This window comes from Phyllostomus discolor, chromosome 3, assembly GCF_004126475.2.
Source record: "Phyllostomus discolor isolate MPI-MPIP mPhyDis1 chromosome 3, mPhyDis1.pri.v3, whole genome shotgun sequence".
Classification (NCBI taxonomy): Eukaryota; Metazoa; Chordata; class Mammalia; order Chiroptera; family Phyllostomidae; genus Phyllostomus; species Phyllostomus discolor.
This window is the reverse complement of record NC_040905.2, coordinates 62,976,835-63,003,990: the sequence shown is the minus strand read 5'-3', so window position 1 is coordinate 63,003,990 and position 27,156 is coordinate 62,976,835. Positions and strand designations below refer to the sequence as shown.

The 27,156-nt window shown below is 41.4% G+C and overlaps 1 protein-coding gene across 13 annotated transcripts in view; it reads right to left on the bottom strand.

Moving 5' to 3' along the window:
* The window catches only part of CAST (calpastatin), a 127,399-nt gene that overhangs the window by 37,197 nt on the left and 63,046 nt on the right, over positions 1-27,156 (bottom strand). For 3 of the 13 annotated variants that reach the window (XM_036020574.1, XM_036020576.1, XM_036020575.1), the window contains 13 exons: positions 19,723-19,782; positions 15,439-15,477; positions 14,035-14,091; positions 13,379-13,492; positions 12,272-12,355; positions 8,616-8,687; positions 7,645-7,743; positions 6,105-6,185; positions 5,431-5,469; positions 4,867-4,957; positions 4,654-4,745; positions 3,469-3,570; positions 162-245 (listed from right to left, as the gene is read on the bottom strand). In XM_036020574.1, coding sequence (XP_035876467.1) covers positions 162-245; positions 3,469-3,570; positions 4,654-4,745; positions 4,867-4,957; positions 5,431-5,469; positions 6,105-6,185; positions 7,645-7,743; positions 8,616-8,687; positions 12,272-12,355; positions 13,379-13,492; positions 14,035-14,091; positions 15,439-15,477; positions 19,723-19,782 — 1,014 coding nt within the window. Of the gene's footprint in view, positions 1-161; positions 246-3,468; positions 3,571-4,653; positions 4,746-4,866; positions 4,958-5,430; positions 5,470-6,104; positions 6,186-7,644; positions 7,744-8,615; positions 8,688-12,271; positions 12,356-13,378; positions 13,493-14,034; positions 14,092-15,438; positions 15,478-16,061; positions 16,128-19,722; positions 19,783-27,156 lie in introns of those variants that run through there. The other 10 variants (XM_036020569.1, XM_028508205.2, XM_036020570.1 and 7 more) reach the window with 8 other exon arrangements.

Genomic DNA, 27,156 nt, shown 5'->3' with positions numbered 1-27,156 from the left:
GGTTCAACTGTAGACAGCAGAACAGAAAGTGTTCAGGGTTTTCAGAGTGAGTATGTGAACCAGGACAGACACGTCCTTAAGCATAATGGGGACAAACGCCCAAAGCATGAAGGAAGGCCAGAAGTGTGCGCTGCTGTTACACACCGAGGCTAACAACATACCGTGGCAGGTTTTAATCTGTACTCTGATGGGACTGTTTCGTCATCTTCACCACACTTCTTTAGTTTCTCTTCTTTGGCTTTTGCCTGATGAAAGTGGAGAGAAGAAAAAAAAAACATTTGGATAATACATGTAAAATAAGATGGTATCACTTTATGTATCACATGGGTGTTGTAGAGAAGATCAAATCAGATAAAAGTGTCTGTATGTGCTTGTCAACTTGTGCAAGGCAGAGGCCACAGTAAGTGGCTTTGAGGAAGGCAGCAAGGGAGGTGACTGAGGAAAACGGCACAGCCGGGCCCCCTGGGGAGGTGCTGCATAACCTGGGGGAGTCACTTAGTCTTCCTTTTGCTCAGTTTCTTCAGCTCTAAACAGGGCTACAGTAATCCTTACCTAGCTACTGACTTGTAAGGATCACCAGAGGAAAGTAAATAAAATATCCTCTGAGACAGTTAAGCACAGTGCAGAAGTTAGCTGCGACTACTTGAACAGCCTTCACCTTTCTTACTCAGTGAGGTAGTTATCTCCAGGGGACAAAACTCTGTGTCTTGAATGGTGACCACAGTCCAGAAATGGGAGAGCGGCCCATCACAAGTCTTGGCCAACCCATGGACAACTGGCTTTACCTCTTCCACTAGTACAGGACTCCCTCCAATAACACCAGGACTTCACTGGATTAATGAACCCTGAACAGCCAACTCCATTAAAACTAAAGGTGCACAGTAGTTCTGTATTAGATCCCTTGCTTCTAAGATATAACATTTGCATTTTAAACAATTGCTAAGTAATGCGAATTTCCATGATAGGTAACAATTTGTACCTATGTCAAGGCATAGATTTAAATTCCAAACCAAGGAGGTCCGGGGCACAAAGGGCGGGCTGGTGTCACTTAGCAAATTCCAGCTCAACCCACCGCTTCACCTACATCTCAGTCTAAGACTGTAGTTCTCCATTGAATGCTTAGTTACTGAATTAATTTAAAGATATTTATTAAGCACTTTAATGAACCAGGCACTCTTCTAGGCTTTGGAATTGCAGTTTTATTGTTCTATAGAATAACCCCTCTCAATAAGGGATAAAAGCTCTCCCCCACCCAACATTTCCAGTTATAATCTACTGCAGATACGGAGAGAGTCCCATTATGCATGGAACTCCTCAGTTCATGGACTTGTGAGGTCTCTGCCTATAAACCAGCCTGCATGAAAAGTCAAGGTCACCTGTTTGGTAAGACTGTCCTCTCCATTCCACTCAGTCCTACTCGCAACAAAGATTATATGCACAGCTAGATCCTTTCAATTCCTTTTTGATCTGTGTATACTTTAAATCAGGGGTTCCCAATCCCCAGGCCGAGAGCTGGTACCAGTCCATGGCCAGTTAGGAACTGACCATGAGTGAAGCTCGCCTGAGCGTGGCCTCCGGCCCCTCCACCACGATCCACAGCAAAAGGTGAGAGATGGGCAAGCAAGCTGGCCTCCCCCCACCCCATCCAACCTGTAGGCACTGGAAGGAAATATCTAGGAAATACCTACTGAATTGAAACAGACTAGATAACCACACATAGAAATGGGGAAGATTACTAATGAGGTATCAGTATAAATATTATTTTATGTTATGGTATCTCACAAAAGTGACAAGTAGGCATGGACCCCTTTTCTGAAGCATTACGTAGTTTTTCCTCAGAGCGCTCTCTAGCATGGAAGGTACTGGAGTGGTTGTGAACGCCTATAGAAGATGCCCTTCATGAGCCTAATCACAGCATCAGACCATCCAGGAAGTAATGAATTCACCATCACGTAGTAAAAATTCAACACAATAACTTATTTAATATTTTCTACATCTGATTTTAGTCACTCTAAGCCTCTTTTTGCCCTGGGATGTATGTTTATAGCTTCCCTCCCCAAATTACTGTCCTATGAAACCACCTAATTATCTGTGAAAAGCCTGAGGCGAAAGTGCAGTTGACTCACTGCCCCTGCCCTGTAACCACAGCTCCACTCGCCCCCGGGTTCCCCCAGGACCCTGCTTTTCCTTTAGACGGGCTTCTATCTGAGTGCTCTATGTAAGTGCATCTTGCGTTGTGTTTTTTTTTAATTGTTGTTCTATGACAGTTGTCCCAATTTTCCCCCGTTGCTCTCTCCTGCCCAGTCCCCTGCCCTCTGCCCCCCTTCCCACAGTCAATCCCCATCCTGTTGTCCGTGTCTGGGGCCATTTACACTTGTTCTTTAACTAGGCCCAAACTTCCTTTCTTCCCAGTACTTTACTTGGTCCTGGAGGACAAGGACTGCCTCCCCTGCTCCCTTGTGTTCGCCTTCACGAAGCTCGTTGTGCCACGCTGCAGCTGGCAAGCCCTCCAGGAAAGTCGAAGATAGAAATTGGCCCATTTTTCTCAGGGCGGTCCCAGACTCAGGGAGAGCTGCTGGGAGTAGTTGGGGCTCACTTTCCCCGGTGACTCAGAACAGGAAGTGACCACATAGGCAGCAGCATTGTGACAGCAGCACCTGCCAGCCCCCCAGGCTGAGCTGACAGGGCGGTGCTCTGAAGGGTCCCCAGGCTGCACTTCTGTGCCTGCCCCCCCAGGACACCACCTGGCTGGAGAAGTCCCCAGGGCAACTCTCTTCCTTCCTTTCTCTCCCCCCACCCCCCAGCAGAGGACTCAGTTTAAATATTCTTTAAAAATCATAATTTAATATTACAACTCTGTTCCACCAAACACAAGCCTGCTTTGGCTTACAATTGTGAAGATCTTGTTACGTGTGGGGACAATAACCCCCCAGCATCATGTTCTCAACATGCAGCAGCTTCAGTTACAGAGTAATTGTTGCTGGATTTGATCCTAATTTCAGCCACATTTTTAACATTTTTTCCCATAGCGATAAAAAGAAGGATCTCTCCACCCACCTGCAGTCATCTTCCTCTCTCCTTATAAACAGAAGTACCCCAAACCCTCTGAAAACACAAATTTCCAACTTCCGTAAGAGCAGACAAACCTATTCCTCACCAGACCATTGCCTCTGTGTTATCTTGTTTAGTCAGGTGTCATTTAAGCGTTGGCAAAGGAGATTAGTGTTCATTTTAAATATTAAAATTCTACATGGTTTACAAGACAAATACTCAAATATTCTCGGTTGCTAACTCCCAGCAACAACTATCTAAATTAACCAGAGACCCTGAGAGTAAGGCAGAATGAAGAGCAGTTCATTTTACATCTCAAATAAAACAAAAGTTGTGCAAAAATTCTAAACACGCACAGCACATTTAGTTTTGTAACCTGCAGACTAGCAGGCTTTGGATGAACCCCAAGGTCCCTACCTCGTCGACTTCCTTAATGGAGCTGAGGTCGAGCTCAGGCTCGGACTTCCGGTGGCCCAGCGATTCGGAAAGAGCCTCCAGGGCTTGGTCGCTCATTGTGTCCTGTTACAAAGGAAAAATTCTGTCCATTAGAAAAAGAGACTCTCTCCTCAGCCTGAACAATCAAGCCACTTCTTTGTGAAATACAATTTTCAAATCTAAAAGAGGAATCATGGATTGGAGAAGGACTTCAGGAAGGCAATTTTATGGGAAACCTAGAAAAAGAGAGAAATAATAGAGAACTTACCAGGCAGTGAAAATGGGGGCCAAGCCGAGTTGCTACGGTAACAGTGCCCCCAGGGGTACACCGAACCTCTTATTTAGCAAGCTAGAAGTATAACTGTAACCATAATTATGCCATTACAAAGTACTCATATCAAAATAAAAGCCGCAAAAGTAAACTTTCACTGTCTTGTCTTTTTTTTTTTTTCTAAATATGCCTCTGCCAACCTGTCCTGTGGCAAACCAGCTAAGCTCCGGAAGTAGGGAAGGCCAGGTGGCCCAGCTGCCTTCTTCTCTGAAGGCCCAAAGTCTGTCACTGCAGGAACGCCCACTCTCAGGGGTGTGGCGCTCTCACTGCTCCCCCGCCAGCCAGATAAAAAAAACTGTCCCTCCAGCAGGAGAGAGGCAGAGCTGCTCGGACAGAAACTGTTGCTTGTATTATCTGGTCTGTTTGCAGTGGGCATGTTTTTCTCTTCCAGCCCAGAGCAGGGAGGGCCACATTTCAGGATTCGTGAGAATTCGTCAGAGCTGACTGTGGCTAAGAGAGGTGGACAGGAGCAGCTACAACACCCCTCTCTCTTGTCATTTCACAGGACTCAAACTCCTCGAGGAGACCACATTGAAGATTTTATGTTCCAAGAGTGTAATTTCTCTGGTGTCCTGCCCTCTGTGTATTGTAATGGCGAGGCAGCCTTCATTCCCAACCAAGAAGATTTGCTGAAACCTCCCATAAGCATTTGCAGAAACGCAGAAGACCTGCCTAGAGGTGAATATCACCGTGACCAGTTTCACCGTTCCCCGCAGATCCCAGGGAGAAAAGATGCTGCTCGGGATGCGACTGTCCTAAATCAGCGAGCTCAACCTCAGGAAAGCAACTGCTGTCTCACAGACCACGGTTAGTTTCAAAAAAGTAATCATTTATACCTCCTCCACCTTTCTTTTTTTCTCAAGGGGTGGAACAGCACTTTTGATTACCCTGGCTGACTCAGCTTTTAACACTTCTCCCGTAGATTTCTGAAAAAGAGAGGATGAAAGATTACATTTATAGATGAGGGAAATGTAAACGCCAGAACTAAAAAGCTGTTTTAAAAGTGAGAGGGTTTCTAACAAGTTGCCCTAGTAACATTAAAAAGAATACCTTCTCAGTTTTCTTTCCCTCTGGGGCAGGAGAGCTGCAGGTGAAGTCCGATGACAAGGCATCGATGGCTTCATCGGGCCCCGCGGGTTTCTAAAGAAACAGGCACCACGATGGGTAACACAGGGGATCATTCAAGTGAAAGACCAGACTACAAACCCAGCAAAGGGAGACTGTACTTTGGCAAGTCCTTTACCACCACATGAGACTTGTTAACAAAGTAACTCAGAAGAAAGCCTGTGTTTGGAAGGGAATGGGTTTTGCAATATTATCTTTCTGTTCCCTCTTCTAAATGCATTACATGTTGGGATATTTCCCATTCTATTTTTATTAACATTTGTTTTATCCTAAAACTTTCTTGATTTCATTTTTCTTCCTCTCCAAAGAACTCCATATGAAACCAGTGAGCACCGAGACAACTCTCACGCTCGTTCACCCCCTTCCTCCGAGCACATGGAAACTTCATCTGATTTAGAGATTACTTTAGCCACAATACAGCCCTACCCGCTAACCAAAGATATAAAAAGTGCTCATTTGTATCTTAGAAGACATTTATGTAAACTCACCGAAGGGTCTGGAGGAGGCCCTGTGACTCCTTCTTTTTTCTGAAACAAATATTAATTTGATAATGTTGAGAAGGCAAAATTAATCCTTACAATCAGCAAAATGTGTTGCTCTGTGACTGTTATGGGTTGAATTATGTCCTCCCCAAAATCACACTATTGAAGTCCTAACCCCTAGTACCTCAGAATGTGACTGTATTGGAGATAGGGCCTTTAAAGAGGCAATTAAGGCTACATGAGGACATTAGGATGGGCCCTAATCCGATATAACTGGTGTGCTTATAAAATGGGCAAATATGGGCCAGAAATACCCATAGAGAAAAGACCATGTGAAGAAATGTATAGGAGATAGCTCTACACACCAAGGAGAGAGGCCTGGAACAGATCTTCCTTCAAGGCCCTCCCTCAGAAGGAACCAACTCTGCCCAACCCCTTGATTCTGGTCTTCTAGCACCAGGACTGTGAGACAATGTATTTCTGTTGTTTAAGTCACCCGGTCTGTGATTCTTTGTTATGGCAGCTCTAGCAAAATGATATAGTGAGTGCCATAGTAATGACAACTTCCTATGCTCCATTTTATTTCCTAAATTTAAAAGATTGTGACTATATTGATGTGATAAAGATTATACTACCAAAAAGGAAACAGTAAAGTAAAAGTAAATGGTTATTTAACTTACATTCAGAAGCTCCCTGTATTTTGGAGGAATTGTGACTTCTCTTTTACCCAATTCTTCTATGTAGGTAGAAGTCATAGGATCCTGTAATAAAATCACACACACAGTGATATTATATAATTAATTAGTTGAGAATATTATAGGCATATTCTGAAACCAAAGTACTATTCCATTCTTAATTTATGAAACTACTGAAATAAAATGTAAAACATTAAGAAGTCAATACTTTCCACAACTCTGAAATTCAAAGTTTATACAAACACCTTCCCTTATTTAATTAGTTTAACCCATATGTAATGCTATGAAATACCCAAATCACTGTATTAAACTTGATTCCTATATTAAAAGACATTTGACTTTAAATGTATTTTGCTGATGTTTCCAATTCATACAAAAGTACAGTTAATAACAATAAATGTCTATATAACCAATACCTAACTCTATCAGATCTATAGTTTTTTCTACAAAAAGTTAGATAGAATGATGTCTCCTGCTTAGCCCTTTCCAACCCCATTGCTCTTCCTTGTTACCAGAGATAGCTACCAACCTAAACTTTATCATATCCACCCATTTAAAGCTGAGCATATTTTAAAATGGTTATTCTACATGCAGGCATCCACAAACAATATACAGCATTACTTTGCATATTTTCAAATGTTATATCAATGGTACATATTCTACATATCATTATGTAATGTTATTTTCATTCAAAATTATGTTTTTGTGTTTATGTTGACATATAAATAGTCCACTTTAATCCCTACAAAGTATCCCATTTATTATCTTCTTTTGAACACAGCTTTTCTTCTAACTGCTCGTACATGGTGCAAGGCTCCCTCCGGGGACTCGGTCTAGACGTGGAATTGCTGGTTGGAGAGGATGCACATCCTCCACGTTCACAAGCTCCCGATGAGCTGTCAGACTTGCACAACTTTTCCCCATCTGGTAAGTGTGAAGTGATTCCTCTTTATGTTTTAATATCACTTTCCTACTTACTAGGGAAACTTCCATTGTTTATTAGCGCATCAAGTTTTCTCCTAATTTTCTATTGGGTTGTCTTTTTCTCACTTTTTAAAACTCTTCATAAATTCTGTCACAAGTCCTTTGTTCTCTCTGCTGCAAATACTTCCTTCCAGCTTATGGCATATCTTTTTCTTTTAAAAAATATATCATTGTCTTGCTTTTAAGGAATTAAGAATAGGGATGAATTGAAGATGGTAAATATCTAGTAATCAAAATAAGTTCAAGTCCATGGGTCTTAAATCTCAAGGACAGAAAAGTCTTTGCGACCCAATGGGCTGTATGCCAGCAGTAATCTCAGCACAGACAATCAAGGAATATTTCCTGAATCCATATGATAGTGCAGCGGCCACAGGATGAACTATTCCCATCCTAATACTAATTTCAGTTACTGCTGTTGATACTGCCATCATCCTACTTCTCTCCAAGCAACAGAACACTAGGTACACTTCTGTGCATCGTGACTTTATTTTGTTCTCCTACCCATGAAGAATGAATCTTTACAGATATTAAGATCACATACCGAAACTTCAGGTCCAGTATAAGTTGTATTATCTTGTTCAGTTTCTTCAGGTTCTCCTAAAGTATCTATTAAGTCATCCAAAGCAGCATCCATGCCTGACTGAAAAGAAAAGAGAACAGAGATTTAAATGTTATTTGTTATACACTACACTTTTGATTTTTTAAAACTATAAAATATCATTCTGTGTAGAAAAATGCCAAACATCAAAAGTTCTTCAAATATCAAAATAGTTAAATCTGGTCTCAGTTAAACCTTATAATGTAAAGTCTCAGAGTACAGATTCTATTTTTTTTTAAATTTATTGAGTTTTAGAGAGAAAGAGAGAAAGGCGGTGAAGATAAAAAAAGTGATTAATTTTTTTTGCAACTACCTGTTAATGTAATAAAATTTGGGGCCTCCTAACTTTAATTTTTTTTTAATCTCCTCACCCAAGGATTTATTGATTTGAGAGAGAGAGAGAGACATTACTGTGAGGGAGAAACACTGATCTGCCACCTCCCGTATGTGTCCTGACCAGGGAACGAACCTGCGACCTAGGTATGTATGTGTCCTGACCGCCCTGACCCTGGATGGAAGCTGCAACCCTTTGGATAACAGGACGATGCTGGAGGGGCCTGCTAGATTTAGACTGATTCAATTGGGAATTTCAGAATGAAGAAGTACCTGACATTCTTTAGTGATACCTCTGGTAAAATAAGGTATATTTGCAGGAAAGAAACTGGAATGATATCTTCATGGGATGTATGTAACTGGAGTTTTTGGAACAGGAGGTTATACTATAAAATATTACAAACATATGTGGGAATATCACACTTGCAACCCAGTTATATTAGCTTAAAGCAAATCATTAAAAAGGTTCTTTAAGTTACCCTGACCTCATATTTTTTGCTCTCAAGAAATCAGATCTTGATCGAGAGGCTATGAATAAGTATCTTATGCAGAAATGCAGAAATGCACTGCCACCTTCATACCTTTCCAGACGATTTATCCGGTTTGGACTCAACTGGTACTGCCGACGTTAATGACTTATTTTCTTTTTTCTGCTAGGGGTTTAGAAAGAAATAAAAACTCCTTTACATACATTTATAAAATTCAATAATATTACACATATCAAAATGAATTCATTATAATGTTAATGGCTATGTTGTATGGTTAACATCCCTTTTTCAGAAGAGCATACATAATATTAATAAATAATAAGATAGATTAGTGATATGGAAAGCAAGGGTCAGAGAGGTTACATTTCTTTTTCCAGGTCACACAGTAAAAAACAGACCCAAGATTGGAATCGAGAGCAGCCCATCTCTGTCTTCACTATTCTTGGATGCCCCTCCTAGGGACCACAGCCAGTCTTTGCAAGTCCCAAAAATTCTTCCTGCAAGTGTCCATTTCTTCTAGCTCTGGTTATTTCAGTCTTTGCCCCCACACAGCAGGACCTGCCCACCCCTTGGTTTGGCATCTCACCACCCATCTGTCCTTTATTTACCTAAAATGAACTTACTTCCTACATTGCTTCAGTTGTGCTATCAGTGATTGCCAATAATTATCCAGTCTGTGACTTCACGCCTTTACCCGGACCCTGGTGAGGACCCCTCTCCTGACTCACCTCCCACAGCAGCTGTGACCGAGCACCACCCTGGTTCCCCTGGGGCGTTTGTGCCCTCTGTTCTCTGCCACCTCTGGCATCTCTTCTGCTTTGCCCCCAACTGCACACGTTTGGCACGGCTCGGCTGTGTGCTAGTTGTCCTATCCAAAATCATTCTCTAGGCCATGGGCCAACCGCTCTCAGCGCCTGGCAGCAACTACATGGTCTAAGTTGCCAGGATTGGGACAATAGGAAACCATGTTCCACTTGCAGGTCTCTGAAATCTGGGCAGCAGAGTGTGGAGCACAGACTCCGACTGCCTGGGTCTGCACGCCGACAAGCACCGGCTGCCCCAGACTTCAGGCAGGTCACGTCTCCTGCACCTCAGTGTCCTCACATGTGAGAGGGATAGCGACTGCACCTGCCTCCGGGGTTGTGTGGGTGAGATAAGTGAATCTATGACAACATGAAAGCCAGTGTTTAGCACATACTGAGCCCTTTGTAATTATTTAATGTTTAAGTAAGCATTAAATGACTGTATGACTGTTCTATTGAAAGTACTGTGGAGGCCACCAAGTGTGAGCCTGAGTCTAGGCAATTGAATTCACCTCCAGGATTCAACCACAGCCTTAGGCAGACACTCATTCATGTTCCTTCTACCCCAATTCTTTCTCTTCCCATTTTTTGATACTCCAAAATGTTATTCTGATTGCCCTGCTACACATCTTTCTTGGGACACCTCAAACACTTGTATTTAGCCTGTTCAAAATCAGACACGGCTTTTCCTCCTCAACCAACACCTCTTATGACTTCTGCCCACCCCAGCGGTAACCAGGGACTGGGCTCACCACTGAAGGAGGTGCCCGTCTCATGGATGTCGGCCCTGCACTGGTACAAGCCTCACGTTAGGGGTTGCCAACCCAGCTCATTCAGTCTCAAGCTCCTGGTTACCTTTTACTTTACCTTTGTCTAACCATTTCCTGAAACCTGAAGGTTTTACCTCAGCAATGCCTCCTCCATTACTCCCCACTAGCTTATTCTATCTCAGCTCTAATTTACACTAAATTATGACTCACCAAAATGAGCAGAATAGCCCCTGACCACCCTCCCACCCTCCCATCTCTAATCCATTTCATCCCAGCCCCTGCAGTCACTTTTAATCGTACCACTCCATCTGTTCACTAATCTTCAGTGTTTATTCCCTGCCTGTTAAGTCACTAACTCACCTTCGCAGTCTCCACAGTGATGCCTCCACCCATCTTTCTGATCTTATGGTTCCACTGCTCACCCCTCTGTGCTTCACCCAACACTGGAATGTACTTTGTACCCAGAACACATCTTATACTTTTCCATGCCGATGCCTCCTCTGCAAGCCTGCAGTCCAAGCTGCCTTCCCACACCTCACTCAAACTGGATCTGCTCAGAGTCCTGGCGGGTTCCCACCATCAGACAGTGCCTCCCGTCCTCACCAAACTGCAACCTGACTTAATCTACATCGAGTTGCACTGGTAGAGTCAGACACAGTGCTTTAAGCATGGTAAGTACAAAAAAACCCCAAAATGAAAATCTGATCAACCCCATTTTACGGAAGACAAATCAAGGCAAAGAAAAGTTAAGTGATTTGCCACAATTTCCAGCTCAAGCCATTGCAACCCAAAATTCCATATAAGCCTCTCCTAATTTTATTGTTCACCTTTCCCTGTAACCCTAAGTTATATCTAACATAAAATTTCCAATTACATTCTACCCTAACAGATCTAATCCTCTCCCTTAAATATTCCCACAACATCAACAAGAGAGAGTGATGTATACCCCTGGGGTGGGTTGGACATGGGGTCTCGAGTGGTCTGCAAGAAAATATTTTTTAAATTAAGCTTAAAAAATAAGTGGGTATTTTCACTTAAAAGTTTGTATAAAGTTTACCAGTACTCCACAAGAGATCTGCATTAGTTTGAATAGAAACAATGTGCATTTTCTCTCCAAATCTGAGAGCAGTGTGATGTTTCAGGGAGATGTGCCATAATTTGTCCTGTGACTTTCCTTACCACTGAGGCTGCAGGAGGATGCCTTTGTCATTTTGAGAAGCAGGAAAACAGGTAAATACATACTACTTCTTTCTATTTTCATTCCCCATCTTCTCGTTATTGCTTCAATTACTTGCTTATGGTTTCCAGAGAAATAATTACTAGCATTTCTAGAGAGACATGGCTCCAGGCTGAGGTATTGCTATGGCAGAGTCTTTGACTACTTCTCATCTTACAACTCCAGGCTAGAATCTTAATGGGCTCATCAAAGGATCTAAGGGGGGCTTGCCCATAATTTGCCAGACAGGCACACACACTCTCTTCTGAGGAGGTTTGATGATGTCTGCTTTGAAAACCTCCCATTTCAATTCATGTGGATGCCATGGCTGTTTATGGCTTACCAGTAACAAACTTGAAAGCTGAGAGTGATACTTATTCAAATGCTCTCGGCAATTTTGTTTGCTTCTCAAACCTGTATACCTTGAAAGCAGGATCTGAGTCAACTCGCATGTTAATTTCCTTGGTATGGATACCAGGCCTATATACGGCAGGTGATCAATAAATATTTATTGAATTTTTAGATTTTAATATCAATTTTGGTATCTTCCTCACTCTCTATCCTTGAACTACACGCAGGGGTGTCAAACTCATTTTCACTGGGGGCCACATCAGCCTTGAGGGTGCCTTCAATGAGCTGAAATAATTTTAGGACTGTATAAATGTAACTACTCCTTAACTGTTTGGAGTTGAAATTACATTTGGCCCTTTGAAGGCAACTGTGAGGCTGATGTGGCCCCCGGTGAAAATGAGTTTGACACCCCTGAACTACATGATCCTCTTCACATATTTTCATGTACAAACAGTGTTCACTTTCATTTGCGTGTGGTAGCAGTAGAACCCTAACGAGAACCAGATGTAAAGCCCAGGTAGAATGGGACTCCACGGAGCATACATTTCTCATAGGGCCTGATAAGCACTGCAGCCCATGTACACTCTACACCTGCTTACGCGTACCCACCTTGTCATCTGACTCGCCAGATGCCGCAGCTACTTTGGCAACAGCACTCTTTCCACCAGCGGAAATAGTGTCCACTGATTTAGTCTAAGGGTGGAAATAAAACATTAACAGGACTAAGTCTTTATGAATGACTATTTTCAAGATTATGCATTTCAAATGTCACCACTGTGCCAGTTGACCCTTGTGGGCATCTTGTACAAGAACAGTCACTAGCATCACCTGCACACAGGGTAGCACTGAGCACCGCATAAGGCTGGACCCACGAGCTTACAGCGTCTGTGCAGTGAGGTGGGCCAGGCAAGTTAGAGCGTGTGCAGCAGGTGTAAAGCTCTCACCACTCTTGCCATGTGAGCCCACCACGCCAGATGTTCTGATTTTTCAAGTTAAGCTTCTGATTTTACATGAACTATTCTGACTTTAATTTTTGGTAGCTATTAAAAAGAATTTAAATAACATTGTAAGCCAAACAGAATACCTTTGAACAAAACACACATAATCTACATTTAACTGGTGTGCCACGGATTTATAACCTCTGATCTAAAGTATGTTGTTAAGCTGGCCTAGTGCTTGTCTTCCAAGAGTTCTCAATAAAAAAGTTCCTCTTATGTTTGTTTATTCTTCTAATAGCTAGTTGGCCCCCAGTAGCTCTAGAAATATTGAATCTATTTCTGACATTTGGCTCTATGAGTTCATCTCTTCTAGAACAAGACTCTAAAAACTGTGTAAGAACTCCACGTAAATGGCAGGCCATGCAGGGCATGTGAGTCCCCACAGCCCACGAGGACAGGGGCAGCCTCAATCCCACGCTCCCACCCGTGAGGCATGGAGCCTGCGGCCCTGCTGTTGTGACTGGGCACTGCTGGGCAGGGGAAGGCTGGACAGAACATCCACTGGACTCCTCTGGTACTCTTCTCAGGCCTTCCATAGGCCCACAATTCCACAAGGCTAATTGCAAACCAGCAAAATGATAGCCCCAAACCATTACAATACAAGATACATTCGTCACAGGTCTGCAGATTCACTACCACATGTCAATGGAGAGAGAGGACCTGCCCCTTACTCCCTGATTGATTCAGCATTTCCCAGCTATTAGTCTGATTTATTTACCGTTGCTTTGGTTGAGTTCTCTGGTGTTGGCTGCTCACTTGATCTGGAAACTGCTTTTTGTTTGTGTGCATGCTTGCTTTCTGTATCTGATGCATGTTTTGGTAGGCTTTTGGGCTGAAAACATACACACACCATGTTGTTAACAAGATGGCAAATATAGATATTTTTCTCAATCGAGTAGAAAGTATTCACAACAGTTGTATTTTATGCAGTTTTGAATTGTGCTAATTTTAAATTGGTATGATATAAATGTGATAAAATTTCATGTTAGGTACAAAATTTGAAATAATGCAAATCCTTCTGCTGAAATTCAGCAAGAATCACCAGTAAACTGCAAATACTGTTACTGCCACATGGTGGCACCAATTTAGCCAAAAACAAAAACCAAACAAACAAAAAACCAAAACACCAGTGAGTGATCCTCACGGGACTTGTTTCTATAGCAATTTACATTTGTTAAAATTTCTCAGTTACAGTGGGTATTCAATATTATTTTATATTAGTTTCAGGTATACAGTATAATGGTTATACAATCATAATTTACAAGTTGATCCCTCTAGGGACTTAAGTCTTGAATGATGAGGGTTTCATATTTTTCACTCACACATGCAAAAGGCTTTGCTTTATGATATCAAGTCCTAATGGTGATTGTTTACCTCTGTGTGTTCCTTTGGCTTTACTTCTGGAGGTTGTTTCTCATGAATCACAGGTGGCTGTCAATTTCAAAAGATAAAATCTCAATCACATTGGATTTCATTGTTTTCATATTTCCAAATAGGCTCAAGAGCAACACTCCCTATTTGACCACTCCACCTCTCTGGAGAACGACCCAGTTAGAGCGGTAGGTGTTGCTGCATGGTTAGCGGCAATCCCACCAACAGTCTGATAATGGCAGTTATCAGGAGAATAACGAAAAATTTAGTTTTTCACCTAGAATAGTTTTTTCAGGTAGGTACATCTCTGCAAAGTATTGGCTGTTTCTCATAATTCATGCAGATCTTTCAGTAACTGCAGGTCTGTCCACAGAGACACCAAGTGATCGCTGTGACCACTGAGTTTGTGGAAAGAGGACCCTACTCTAGAAACTAAATTTTTTAAATATCCTCTTACAGAAGATAAAGAAAACTGCATTTTCTCCTCAATTGAATGATTTACATAGTCTTTTCCATGTTACAAGTACAGAAGAACCTTGAAACCCAGTGCTCTGGAGATCAGGTAGTAACCAAAGTATTTATATATAAAGTAAAAGACAGCCTCCACCTGACTGCTGAATTCTTCCCCTGGAGTGGACTACGGAGTCACCATCCCCCAGGGCTGCCAAGACACCAGACACACGATGAGATAAACCTAGGCTCTCACCCGGGTGACCACACCCTTGCCTACACTTAAAGTACTGGAGCCAGAAGCATCTCTGTGCTTTCCCACAGGAAACCTTGTGGTTTTATCAGAGTATTTGCTTCAGCATTCTTGAAAGAAACACAAAGGAGCACCCGATTGAAGAAAAACACTGGCCTGGCTGCAGACACCCTGGGGCACACAGATTGGCTTTCAGTCTAGACAGCCCTGAGTCAAGAAAGCCTGAGAAGCTATTCCCAAGGAAAAGTCAGAACTGTCTCCTGAGTAACTGGTTCTACCAACCAAGATAAGACTGTCAAGATTAAGCCAGCAGCCTCTAGGGAAAGACTCCCATCTTTAACTTAGCTAGGTGCTGGATTCAACAGACATAGTTATTCTGGACAGCTCATCATTAAAGTAATTGGATACTCACTACCCTTTGCTCTCCATCTTTGTTCCTATTGCTTATTTTTAAACAATATAAAAATATAGATTTGAAAATTCTTTCTGAAATATAAATTTTTATTTATAAAATAGCATGCATTAATTTTACCTATATAAATTTAATGTTATAATTACTTTACATATGCTCTATAATATCATGCAAAAAATAAATTAGCTGACTAAAATCCTTTTAACCATTCAGTACCACCAAAGGAGGAAGTTGGTTAATCATTATTATGGCAAAGAATCCAAATAACTCATAGTTGACTTTAATCACTTACCTTAGTTGATTGTAACTTCTCAGGTTCTGTTTTTACAGCCTAAATTCAAAAAGAAAAAGGAAGGAGGAAAAATGGACATCATTTACAAAGTTTATTATAGATTTTCTTCAACTAAGGAAGCTAAAAAAAGATGATTTTGATATATTTATAAATGTAAATGTTATGAGTTAGGATTATTATACTTTGCTTGGAATTGTAACCATTTAGATAAACACTTAAGCATATTAATTAATAGTCTGCTCTTATAATTTAGGTACCAATTTACATCTTACTTTTTCCTATGTCTGTCAAAGACATGTAAAGATTTATTTCTATGAACACTGTAGCTAATACATAAGCAAAATGAAATAAAAACCCTCATCCTGCAAAGCCACACGAGCATGGTCAATCCCTGTATGTGTGAAGTGGTCATCATACGTTTCAGCTGACAGTGTGAAGCGATGGGATGGTGACAGAACAGAGGCCACAGACAGCAGTGAGATTTATTTTTAGTGCCAGAATGTGGGCAATGGTGATAAAGCCGCCCAGAAAGTCTGTGACGGGTCAGAGAGTTACAGAAGACTGTGAACTGCAATTAGCACGTGCTGAGCAGCTAATGTGACCAGTACAATCAACCACATCACCTGTCTTTTGTGTCTTTTCCTATTAGGAGGATGCAGTCCTTTCACCTCTTTGCTGACTGGAATGGCCTAATGTAAGAGCACAGCCCCAAGTATGGTTTTATTTATCTGGCAGTCAAACAAGTACCAGGTATAAATAGGCCCAAAATGTTTCTCTCAGGACCCATTCTACTCATGTGATGCATTTATTCTGTGCAGGCAGATATAACTCCATGATGTTATAGGCACTTATATTTTAAAGTCTTAAGCAAATATTTCAGTTTGGATTTATTCTTTTGGGTGGTAGAAAATCTGTAAGATTCCCATTAATAAAATTAACTTCGAATCCCTCTCCTTCCCCATCCTCCTCCCTATAAAGGCGGCTTGAGCAATATGTTGGTTACGTTCAAAGGAGCAGCCACAGATGCTGTCAAAGTTTTTCTGTAATTTTCTGCAACATGGTCTTACAACAATTTTGTAAACAGTGAGTGCATTCTTATTTTACAATAAAAATCTACAGATCTAATCTAAAGTTCTAGGAATACTTCTGAAGGGCTGGTTGTGATTTAGGATTTTCAGTGGAGTATTCCACAGTTTTACCCAAACAAATGTAAACTATGTCAGAAAATTCCTTAAATACACCCATGAATGCTCAGCATAGGCAAGATATGGAAACAAGAATAAAACATAGTTAAACATTTTATGAACTTTTCAAAGTAATAGATTAAAAATTAGGCCAAATGCTTCCTGTCATTTCCCTTTTATCTGTTTGGTGATATTAGCACAAACTTTTATTTTTTATTCTATTTTCTGAAAAGGGTAATGCCAAATATCCTCTTAATTTATTGCATCTTATGCTTCAGTGATAAAGATACATGTTCTGCACAAAACGGGCCCATGTTATGCTGACACACTTGTGGCTTTGGGAAGAAAACCAGTTTATGGTCCGAGAAATAGTTTAAAGAAATTTCAAATTTTGGATCCTTTCAAACTGGACCTTTGTTAATGAGTTTCCATATGTGTTACTATGCTTTTCTGAGTTTATACAAATGTAATTGTTTAAATGATTGACAAGGAAAATAATCAAGCTCGTATTGTAGTGGTTTCAGTCTATTAATAGCTTCTATTTTGGCATCAAGATTTTGCCTGGAAGAACTCTAAAATACAAGTAAGAATATACACTCACAGATGCAAGCAGCTTATAACAAAAGGTACATTTTCATCAGTAGTCACTAAAACATTTTCTAAATTTATTTCTGGTGGTGGGTGCTGATCAAAATAGTGATGACAATGATACCTAGTGCTTACTGATCACCTGTTCGGACCAGGGCTATTCTAAACTTCACATGTGCCAACTCCATCCCCATAATAGTCCTGTGAGATAGGTATCAACCACCATCATCATCATTATCTGCATTTCATGGATAAGAAATTGAGGCACACAGAAGTTAAGTAACTCCCTGAGGACAGCCATGGAGTTCTCAGTCAGGGCATTGTCTCCAGAGTACCTGCCCGCTCCTACTGGTTACCGGCAGAAGTAAAGATTTTCTAAGCTTCCTAGGACAGGCACTGTCCAATATATACGTTTGTTTCTTCACACAGTCTTGTGACTATTTTCATTCCCTCCAAACTGTACAGATAAGGCAACCAAAGCAAAGAGGAGTTTTCCAACATCACAGCTGGTGGGGACTAAGATTCCGAGCGAGGCCATCTGGTTCCAGTGTCCACATCCCATAATCCTTTTACGCAGCTCATCCTGATAATATGATTAGAAATAATCTGAACTTCCACCTCATTCACTGCAGTGTGCCTACCAACTCTCCTGTGCCAGGGGTAAGAGAGAGAGAGAGACAGACAGCTCTGAAATCCAAACATGTCACGCTCCCTTTAGAACTAGACTGACTTTCATCTGAAAGGTGCAGAACGTGACAAGGAATTGCTGCAGGTATTATCTTAAATAAACATCTTTTCTCTAAAAGCTCACAATACTTGGGGAAATATACTCATGAAGTTCACAAAAATCTCTAAGAGGAGGTTAGTAAAAATGTTATGAACCAAACATCAGAGGCACACAAAGACAATTAATGAGATCAGTGTGATTAAAATCCACTGAGGAAGGAGAAGTGGGGCCACAAGTGGTCCCGAGTCAGCTGCTGGTGGTACTGCATCACTTGCATCTCATTTTTCTCTCCCTCTCTTACCTCTCCTACTCTCCTCTCCCCCTCCCTTCTTCCAGGTCCGTAACTGGCAGGAATCTCATGTTTAGCGCTTAGCGATGGCTGAAGCGGTGGCTGACACTGCTCTGGAAAACAGGGCACACTGGACATAGGCGTCGGTCCTCGAGCTGGGAGTTGCAGGATAGACTAGAACCAGGCAATGGGTCAAACGCAAACCAATATGACACAAAGGACGTCCTTCTTCCTGGCTCTCCTTTCTCTGTACTTTGTTAAGTTTTCACAGACTCTAAGGTCAACGAGAACTGTTTTTTGGTGAATGCTTCTATGATAGTTTTAAGATTATTTTAAGACTGAGATTAGCAAATTTTTAATTTTCAAAGATTAGGGCTGGTATAAATAAGTAGTGACAGCTAATACTAACTATGAATCTGAACATGTATATTTTGAAAATAAGAAATCAATATAAATATAAAATATTAAATAACAATTTTAGATTAAAAATAAATTAAAAAATTCAAATGACATTTATAAGAGCTTAGATTCAGAGTGTGTCTTTCGAGATATTTGCAATGTCCTTTAAAAGCAGTTCAAAATGAGGCCACAGGATCCCTCAATAGGGCTACATGATGGTACAGAACTGAATTTTGGTGTAGGGTTCCACTGGGATAGCAAAGTAAAATGGAGAAAGCAAAAGCATGACAGGGATTTTAAATAAAAGCAACGTAATAATCATGGAACTGGGGTGGCTCTTAGAGGCATTAAAGAATACTGCTTCACAAGAATTAGTTGAGAGCCTCTTGAAAAGACTCCCTGTTTAAACCCCCACCCAAGAATACCCCCAAGGAACAGAGCTGGAGACTTGGTAACTAAGGGAGAGGCTTCGAGGCAGCTTTGGCCAACTCTGCAGGACATTCTTTTTTTTTTTCTTCTGAAATTCCAAAAAAATAATTATTAGAATAAATCCCAAACAGAGCTCAGCAAACTTTTATCAGTAATATGGTGCCCCACACAACTTAAATTTCAGAAATAAAATTTGGAAAGCACTTGAAATAACCAGTATCTGTTGCACTTTTATGTTCACTTAGTTCATTTCTCATTCTTATATTTAATATTAAATGACTATAATAATCAAATAATTTTAGTCACAAGTTAAGAATTTGTATTCTTGTTTACATTCAGAGAAACACACTTAGATTATCTTAGAAATAAAAACCTCTCTCACATCTAGGACCAAAAAAAAAAACCACAACAACAACTTTGGGTGACATTTTTTCTAGATATCCTAAAACAATGCAGAAGTATATAGATGACATTTGAGGTAAATATTGAAAGGAAAGCCGTGTTTTCAATGACTCCCAAAAATTAGGAAAAAAATGTTTACTTCTATAACATCAGCTTCCTAGGACATACAACTAACTCATCTGTCAGCTATTAGTCTGCATCTACTTTGCTTTACATGAATCAGCTTAAAGGCATTCACCCACATTGACCTGGAAGGCTCTTCATACCTTGGCTTCAGTGGGATTCATGCTGGAAGACTTGCTGGTTGATGCAGAGGAAGTAGACACCTAGAAAGGAAAGAAATAGAAAGTCTGATTCCAGGTAACCTATAACCTACTTCGTCCTTCAGCTCCTCTTACCCACGCTTTCTCTTACTTACCTGTTTTTACTTTGTCTAGAGCACCACTTCCACAAAGCCCAGTCGATGGTTTTGCCCAATGGGTAAAATCTTTTGTAACCAGATCAAATGGTTCAAAGTTTGTATGTGCTACTTACTAAATAATCTTGGCAAGTTACTTAAATTTTCTGATCTTTGGTTTTCCCTTTCTCAATTGTTCTTCAAGAGGTAAAAACTACCTTCTAAGTTTATTACTGATAAATACATAATGGCTTAGGAAATACTATTATAATTACTGTTTGTGCTCTTTTTTAAAAAGCATGGACTTTGAAACTTAAATTTTGCTCCAATGCCAACTTTGTCAATTACTAGCTTTGTGACTTTGAGTCTCAGTTTCCCAAGTATTAATATATAAAATGGGACCTATAGTGTCCATTTTGCAGGGTTGTATTTGAGATCATGTGTGTAAAATGTCTGGCACATTGTAGGTACTCATTAAATTGCTCATGCATCATTCATAGCACATTGTACAAGACAGAAGGAACAGGACATGGCTCTAGGAAACAGAGTTGGAGGGACTAGAATTGTCCTTTCAGTATCATGTAAGGAAGAGAAGGTGGGAGACAGGGCTGCAAAGGCAATACTGCTCTATTATCTGTCTCATCTATGCTCCTCCCTGGAAGATAAAAGGGGACAAATGGTCCCTGAGACACCTTCCCTAGGGACACAGGGGCGGTGAAATCAGCCTCTGCAATCTCATCACCCACGCAGTGGGCCATGTATGTGATACTTGTGTGGGATTGAGCTCTACTCTGGTACTTAGCTAGCAATACACTGGTTAATACTAAATAGATAATTACTATCTTTGGGAGTTCGAATCCAGGCTCATTAAATCTCCTTAATATTTGAGTCCATTAGATTTTGGAGCCCAGGGATTCCATCTGGCACAAGCTGCCTCTTGAAGTAACCAGCTGTCACTAAACAGCTGCTGACTTACCAGCAATACCCAGAACCCCATCTCTGTGACTAGCCCTGAGCCACCTCAGAGGCTGAGACTCAGGGTAGGATGAGCCCATCCTGCTGGTGCCCCTGCCCCACACACCTACCCACACTACTACTCCAGGTGACTATATGAATCCACTACAATCCATGGTCCATGAACAAAATCACCTTCCCCACAGACCTCACTTAATGCAGAGCATGTTGGTTACATGTTAAATTACAGCTTACAGATAAAAGCCCAAAGCTTTAATATACTGATTTTTTCAACATAATCATATGAATTTTTTCCTGAGTACTATTTGGCACCAAGTGAGCATCCCCTCTATTCCAAAACACACACACACCCGGTCCTATAGCAGGGCATGGAGTGGTCTCTCTCACATTTTTTGAAGGATAAAGAACTGGAAGATGAACCAAGATAAACCCCCCATTGAATTAATGGACAAATATATATATATTCATTTTTCCCTGAGAATTTTTTAATTTGTGGGGATTAACATTCCCTTGTGTATATAATCCTGTCTTTCCACACTTACAACTGGTTGTACAAATTTCCATTCAAATTCAAAAAGTTCCTCTTTGCTCTATCTCACTCCTTCAGTACATTCTCTGAGACACATAAAACAACCAAAGATCAAACATTCCACATGAAATGAGTTTTCAGCTGCAAATCTTCAAGTAAACATTAATTTATTTTTTAAACATCCAAATTTATTAAAACATTCTTCAAATCTCTGGCATTTCCAATATGCCTTACTACTTTATTGAGCAATAGCTAGATGTAATCCTCTATTCCTAGAAAAAAGACTTTCAAGGACCCACCAAGAGCAGTAACATCTACAAGTAATAGCCATAATTATCACGGGAATTTAGCTGAAGGACTTGGCCCCATCTGTTCTCAGCCCAGATCCATCCATGGAAATTCTATCCCACCACTAAGGCACTAACCATTCTGAAACTGAAATAGGCAAGCGACCTCACTGGGTCTGAAAATAAGGAAAGCAAGCCCACCCCACTGTGAATTCATTTGACTCCAGCCAACTGTAGTTTGTTCAATTTCCTTCAGTCTGTTAAAGACAAGGAACTCTTAATACTTTTTTTCTCTTGTGAAGGACTAAATATACTTTAATTTTAAATATTCTGTACCATTTGAATTTGTAATTATGGGTGTGAATAACATATTTAAAAAATTTTGAAGGGTTAATTCAAACATAGTTAGTGCTAGGTACTGTGTTTGGTGATGAGAACACAGTGCTGAAACCAATAAGTCACTATCCTTGGGAAAGTTATTGCCTCATCAGAGTTAACAGTAACAGAACACTCACTTCAAAGATTACTTGTGGTAAGTGCTCAAAAGGGTCCTACAAGAACACAAACTAGGAAACCAGAGTTAGTTTAGGAGACAGTCAGGACTGTGATGCTGAGGAAGTGACAGTTATGTGGCAGTTGAAGGATAAGGTGATATCACACAGGCAAAAGGCCAGAGGGTGCCGTCTGAGCTGCATGTGCAGAAGCTGGGACCCAGGCAGCCTGATTTCTAAACTAGTGACTCTGCTGAAGAACCTACCACTTGGCCAGTCCTGTTAAGATCAAGAGGCAGCCTATTTTGAAACACAAATATCAGCACTCATAATGTAAGAAAATATCTCTATTGGGAATAGACCTATAAGTCAGACAGAATTGCAGCTACAACAACACTTTACTTCCTAAATGACTCATACAAGTCCCTTAATACCCAGAGTATTGTTAGTCATTTATAAACCTGAATTAAGATATAAATCAGAGTAACAAAGACTGGAAAAACTAACTTTTGTAAATCTTTCTCCATTCACTCATGCATTTGACAGTTGCTATTTAAAAGGCAATGAGAGACTTCTGGTCAAGATGGAGGCATAGGTAAACACAGTTCACCTCCTTGCACAACCACAGCAAAAATTACAAGTAAACTACAGAACAATTACCACCCAGAATCACCAGAAAATTATGCTGTATAGAAGTCTGACAATCGAGGGATTAAAGAAGTCACATTCATCCAGGTGGGTGGGAGGGGCAGAGATGCATGGAGAGGCATGGAGACATGGAATGAGCAGTTGCACACCCATGTATGGTAGATAAAGATCAGGTGGGATACCTCAGGAGCAAGAAATCCCAGCCCCATACCAGACCACCCAGACCAGAGGTGAGGGTCCTATAATTAAAATTATAGTCCCTATAATTTCTGGCTGTAAAAACCAGTGAGGGTTGGGGTGGCAGAAAAAACTGTGGGATTCTCAGGAGTCTCATCTTACAGGGCCTGCAATGGACTTAGGACTCACGCAGACTCACTCCCTCTGGGCTCAAGCACCAGGGCAGCAGCAGGAAGGGCACCAGTAACATATGGGGAGAAAATGAAGTATCTGGCATCAGGGAGAATGCTGGGGGACAGCTTCCTCCTGGACAATACTCCAGAGGCCAGGCAGCAGCACTGTCCCCTTTCCAATTCTTCTGCCACACAGAGCCATATAGTCACAGAACAGCAAAACCATAGCTGCGACTACAACACAGGTGGCCCCACCCTGGTGGTTACCTAAGACACTGCCCCATCCAACTTTTGGGTGCACTTCTCTAACAAGGCCACACTAACTAAGGTAATCAAAGCAGCTCTATGTAACAGATAGTTATAAACACAGAGAGGCTGCCAAAATGAGGAGACAAAGAAATATGACCTAAATGAAAGCACACAACAAAACTCCAGAAAAAGAACTAAACAAAATGGAGATAAGCAATCTATCAAATGCAGAGTTCAAAACACTGGTTATTGGGATGTGCAAGGAACTCATTGGGTACTTTAACAGCATAAAAAAGATCCAGACACAAATGAACTTTACACTAAGTGAAATAAAGAAAAATTTACAGGGAACCAACAATGGAAAGATGAAATGGAGAATCAAATCAATGATTTGAAACATAAGGAAGAAAAGAACACTTAATCAGAATAGTAAGAGGAAAAAAGAATCTAAAAATCAAAGACGGGCTAAGGAGCCTCTGGGACATCTTCAAATGTACCAACATTTGAATCATAGGGGGTGCCAGAAGAAGAGAAAGAGCAAAAATATTGAAAACCTATTTGAAAAAATAATGAAAGAAAACTTCCCTAATTTGGTGAAGAAAATAGGCATGCAAGTTCAGGAAGCTCAGAGAATCCCAAACAAGTTGGACCCAAAGTGGACCACACCAAGACACACCAAAATTAAAATGCCAAAGGTTAAAGATAGAGAGAATCCTAAAAGCAGGGAAAGAAAAGCAGATAGTTACCCATAAATTAGTTCCCATAAGACTGTCAGCTGATATCTCAAAAGAAATTTTACAGGCTAGAAAGGACTGGCATTCAAAGTATTCAAAGTAATGAAAAGCAAGGACCTACAACCTAGATTACTCTACCCAGCAAAGTTGTCATTTTAGTATGGAAGGACAGATAAAGTGCTTCCTAGACAAGGTAAAGCTAAAGGAGTTCCTTATCACCAAACTATTATTGTATAAAATGTTAAAAGGACTTATTTAAGAAAAAGAAGATCAAAACTATGAACATTAAAATGGCAATAAATCCATAACTATCAACAATTAAATCTAAGCAAATAAGCAGAAAAGAAACAGAATCATAGATATGGAAATCATTTGGAGGGTTATCAGCTGGGAGGGAGAAGGTGGAGAATGGGAGAAAGGTACAGGGATTAGGAAGTACAAATTGGTAGGTACAGAATAGGCAGGGAGAGGTTAAGTGCAATATAGGAAATGGAGAAGCTGAAGAACTTATATGCATGACCCATGGACATGAACTAAGGGGAAGGACTGATGGAGGGAATGGGGACAGCTGTAATAGCATAATCAATAAAATATATTTAAAAATAAAAATAAAGGTAATGAGTGGTGCTGATGCTACACAATAAATAAGATACTATCACAGCCTTAAAAGAGTTTCTAGTCCACAGAGATAATGGACATCAAGCCAATTTACATTACAACTTAAGTTTCCTATCAGAGGTATGAAGAGAATCCCGTAGCCTAAACAAAATGTTTGAGTGCTAACTTTCAGGCCCGCCTCAAACGATCTTGCTGTATGGTCAAGTTACATAGAAGATAAGCCAATATTGGTAAAAGATAGCAATTGCAGCTTAGAAAAAATATTTAATCCTGTACTTATTCAACATGGCATCTTTTTTAAAAAAACTGGAGTTACCTCTTTTTTTTTTTAAGACTTTATTTATGTATTTTTAGAGAGGGGAAGGGAGGGAGGAAGAAAGAGAGAAACATCAATGTGTGGTTGCCTCTTGGTGTGGCCGCCACTGTGGACCTGGCCTGCAACCCAGGCATGTGCCCTGACTGGGCATCAAACCTGCAACCCTTTGGTTCACAGCCCAAGCTCAATCCACTAAGCTATGCCAGCCAAGGCCCAAGGTAACATCTTATTTTCCAGCATTATTCAACAAAATTTCTTTAAATGTGTTCACCTGCTACAGCAAGAAGTTTGGAAGTTTACTGCAGTAAATGATTAGAGATATGAGGGAAAGATGGTATGCTTTTAAGACCCCCAGAAAATGGAAACTGTTCTCCTTTTTCACAAATATTTTGCAAAGGTCTCCCAGACTACAGTCTTCTAACTCTCTTACCCTTTTTGTCCAAATTAATCTTCCCAGACGTCATTCTCAGGCACGTGTCTCCTCCCTAAAGCAGCACCAGCGATGACTCCTGTTGCCCACCTTATCACACAAAAATTCTTTCTCTTGCCTTTAAACATCACAGGCTCCAGTCCCATGCCAACTCCTAATTCAGAACAGCTGCCCCAGGCAGCACTGTCTCAGAGCTCACCTCACTCATCTCTCCCTTCATACTGTTTTCCCACAAGAGCAGCTGGTTGAATACTTCTCTTCCCCAAATATCCAAATCCTACATGCCCTTCCTTTCAACAGTACCTCACTAGCGCCAGCCCTGGCACTATAACTTCTGAACCCCTGCAATCAGTCCCTAATGGGCCTGCTCCTTCTCCCATCCCACCTCACCAATTCCCAGGGTCATACACAAGCTAGCAATCGCACAGCTGCATCATGAATTCTCTCCTCCACCGGATGGGGTCCCCCTAAAAGAGCTGTCTGTTGGGTACACTAATCTGCTGACCCCTGCTCTTACAGCAGGTCTCTCGCTGGGGCTTTCTCTTATTAATACTGGGTGTCTAGTGAGACTTCACAAGAAGAGATACAAGACCTAGGACCATCCTCAACCATGCAGCCAGGCTGGAAGTCAGCGGAGAGAGTTCTGAGCCCTCACAAAGGCCCTAGCAAATGGCCAAGTCGGGAGAGTTAAAGGCTCCCTTGGAAGGGGCGGAGTCCTAGAGGCTTACTCATCCACTCTGCTGCCACTAAATATGGCTGACAAAAAAGTCATTCCTCCAGCTCCTTACTTCTCTGTCATCTACATAACAGCATCCCCTCACTTGCTTGTTCCCCAGAAGGCTCCTGTCTGGGCACCTGCATCTGGTTTACAGGAACCCGCCCACTCCTCCCCTCCCCTCCAGAAGCCCAGCAGCCTCACCTTGATCTCTCCACCTGTCACTGGCTGGCTTAGTTCAGAAAGCACACAGAGAGTGAATCAGCCCAGACCTTGCTTCCTCCCCCGCCCCTCACTGGCAGCATTCCTACTGTCTTCCCACCAGCAGCACTAATCCCTTCACCCACCCTGTCAACGCAGGCCAGCGCAGGTATGTGCTCTCCTTTCCCATCCAATAACCCATAGGCAGTGTCATTCTGACTCACAGACTGCCCCCTCCCCCACAGCTGCAGTGACACCAGGAGCCACAGGCTCTCTCCCCAGCCCTCTGACCCTTTCCTTCTGGAAGCCTCTTCCACCTGCCCCATTCTTCTCTGTGGTCTTTAGTATTTCTTCAACTTTCTCCCCATGACTCTATCATTTATTATGTGAACAGTCTCATACCTTATTAACAGCCCTACTTAATCACTAGACTACATTATATTACTTGAAGTGAAGAAGGCAAGAAAGGCAGATACAGGCTCAAATCCCTGCGCCACATTAAATAACCCCCTGAAGCCTCCATTCCCTTCACTCTTAACTGGGAGTAACACCACCTCCCTCCGGACTTGTTGCCAGGGTCAAAGGAGGGAAGACAGGAAATTCATCTGGCCCTGAACCACTGGAGTTGGGCACAGTGCTGGTTGTAGCTTCATCACCATGCCACTCGGGCACTTCTTTGCCATCCACACTCCTTGCCTAATCATGTACCTCCCACACCTGGATTACATCAAGGACCTTCTCATAGTTTCCATGTCTGGTT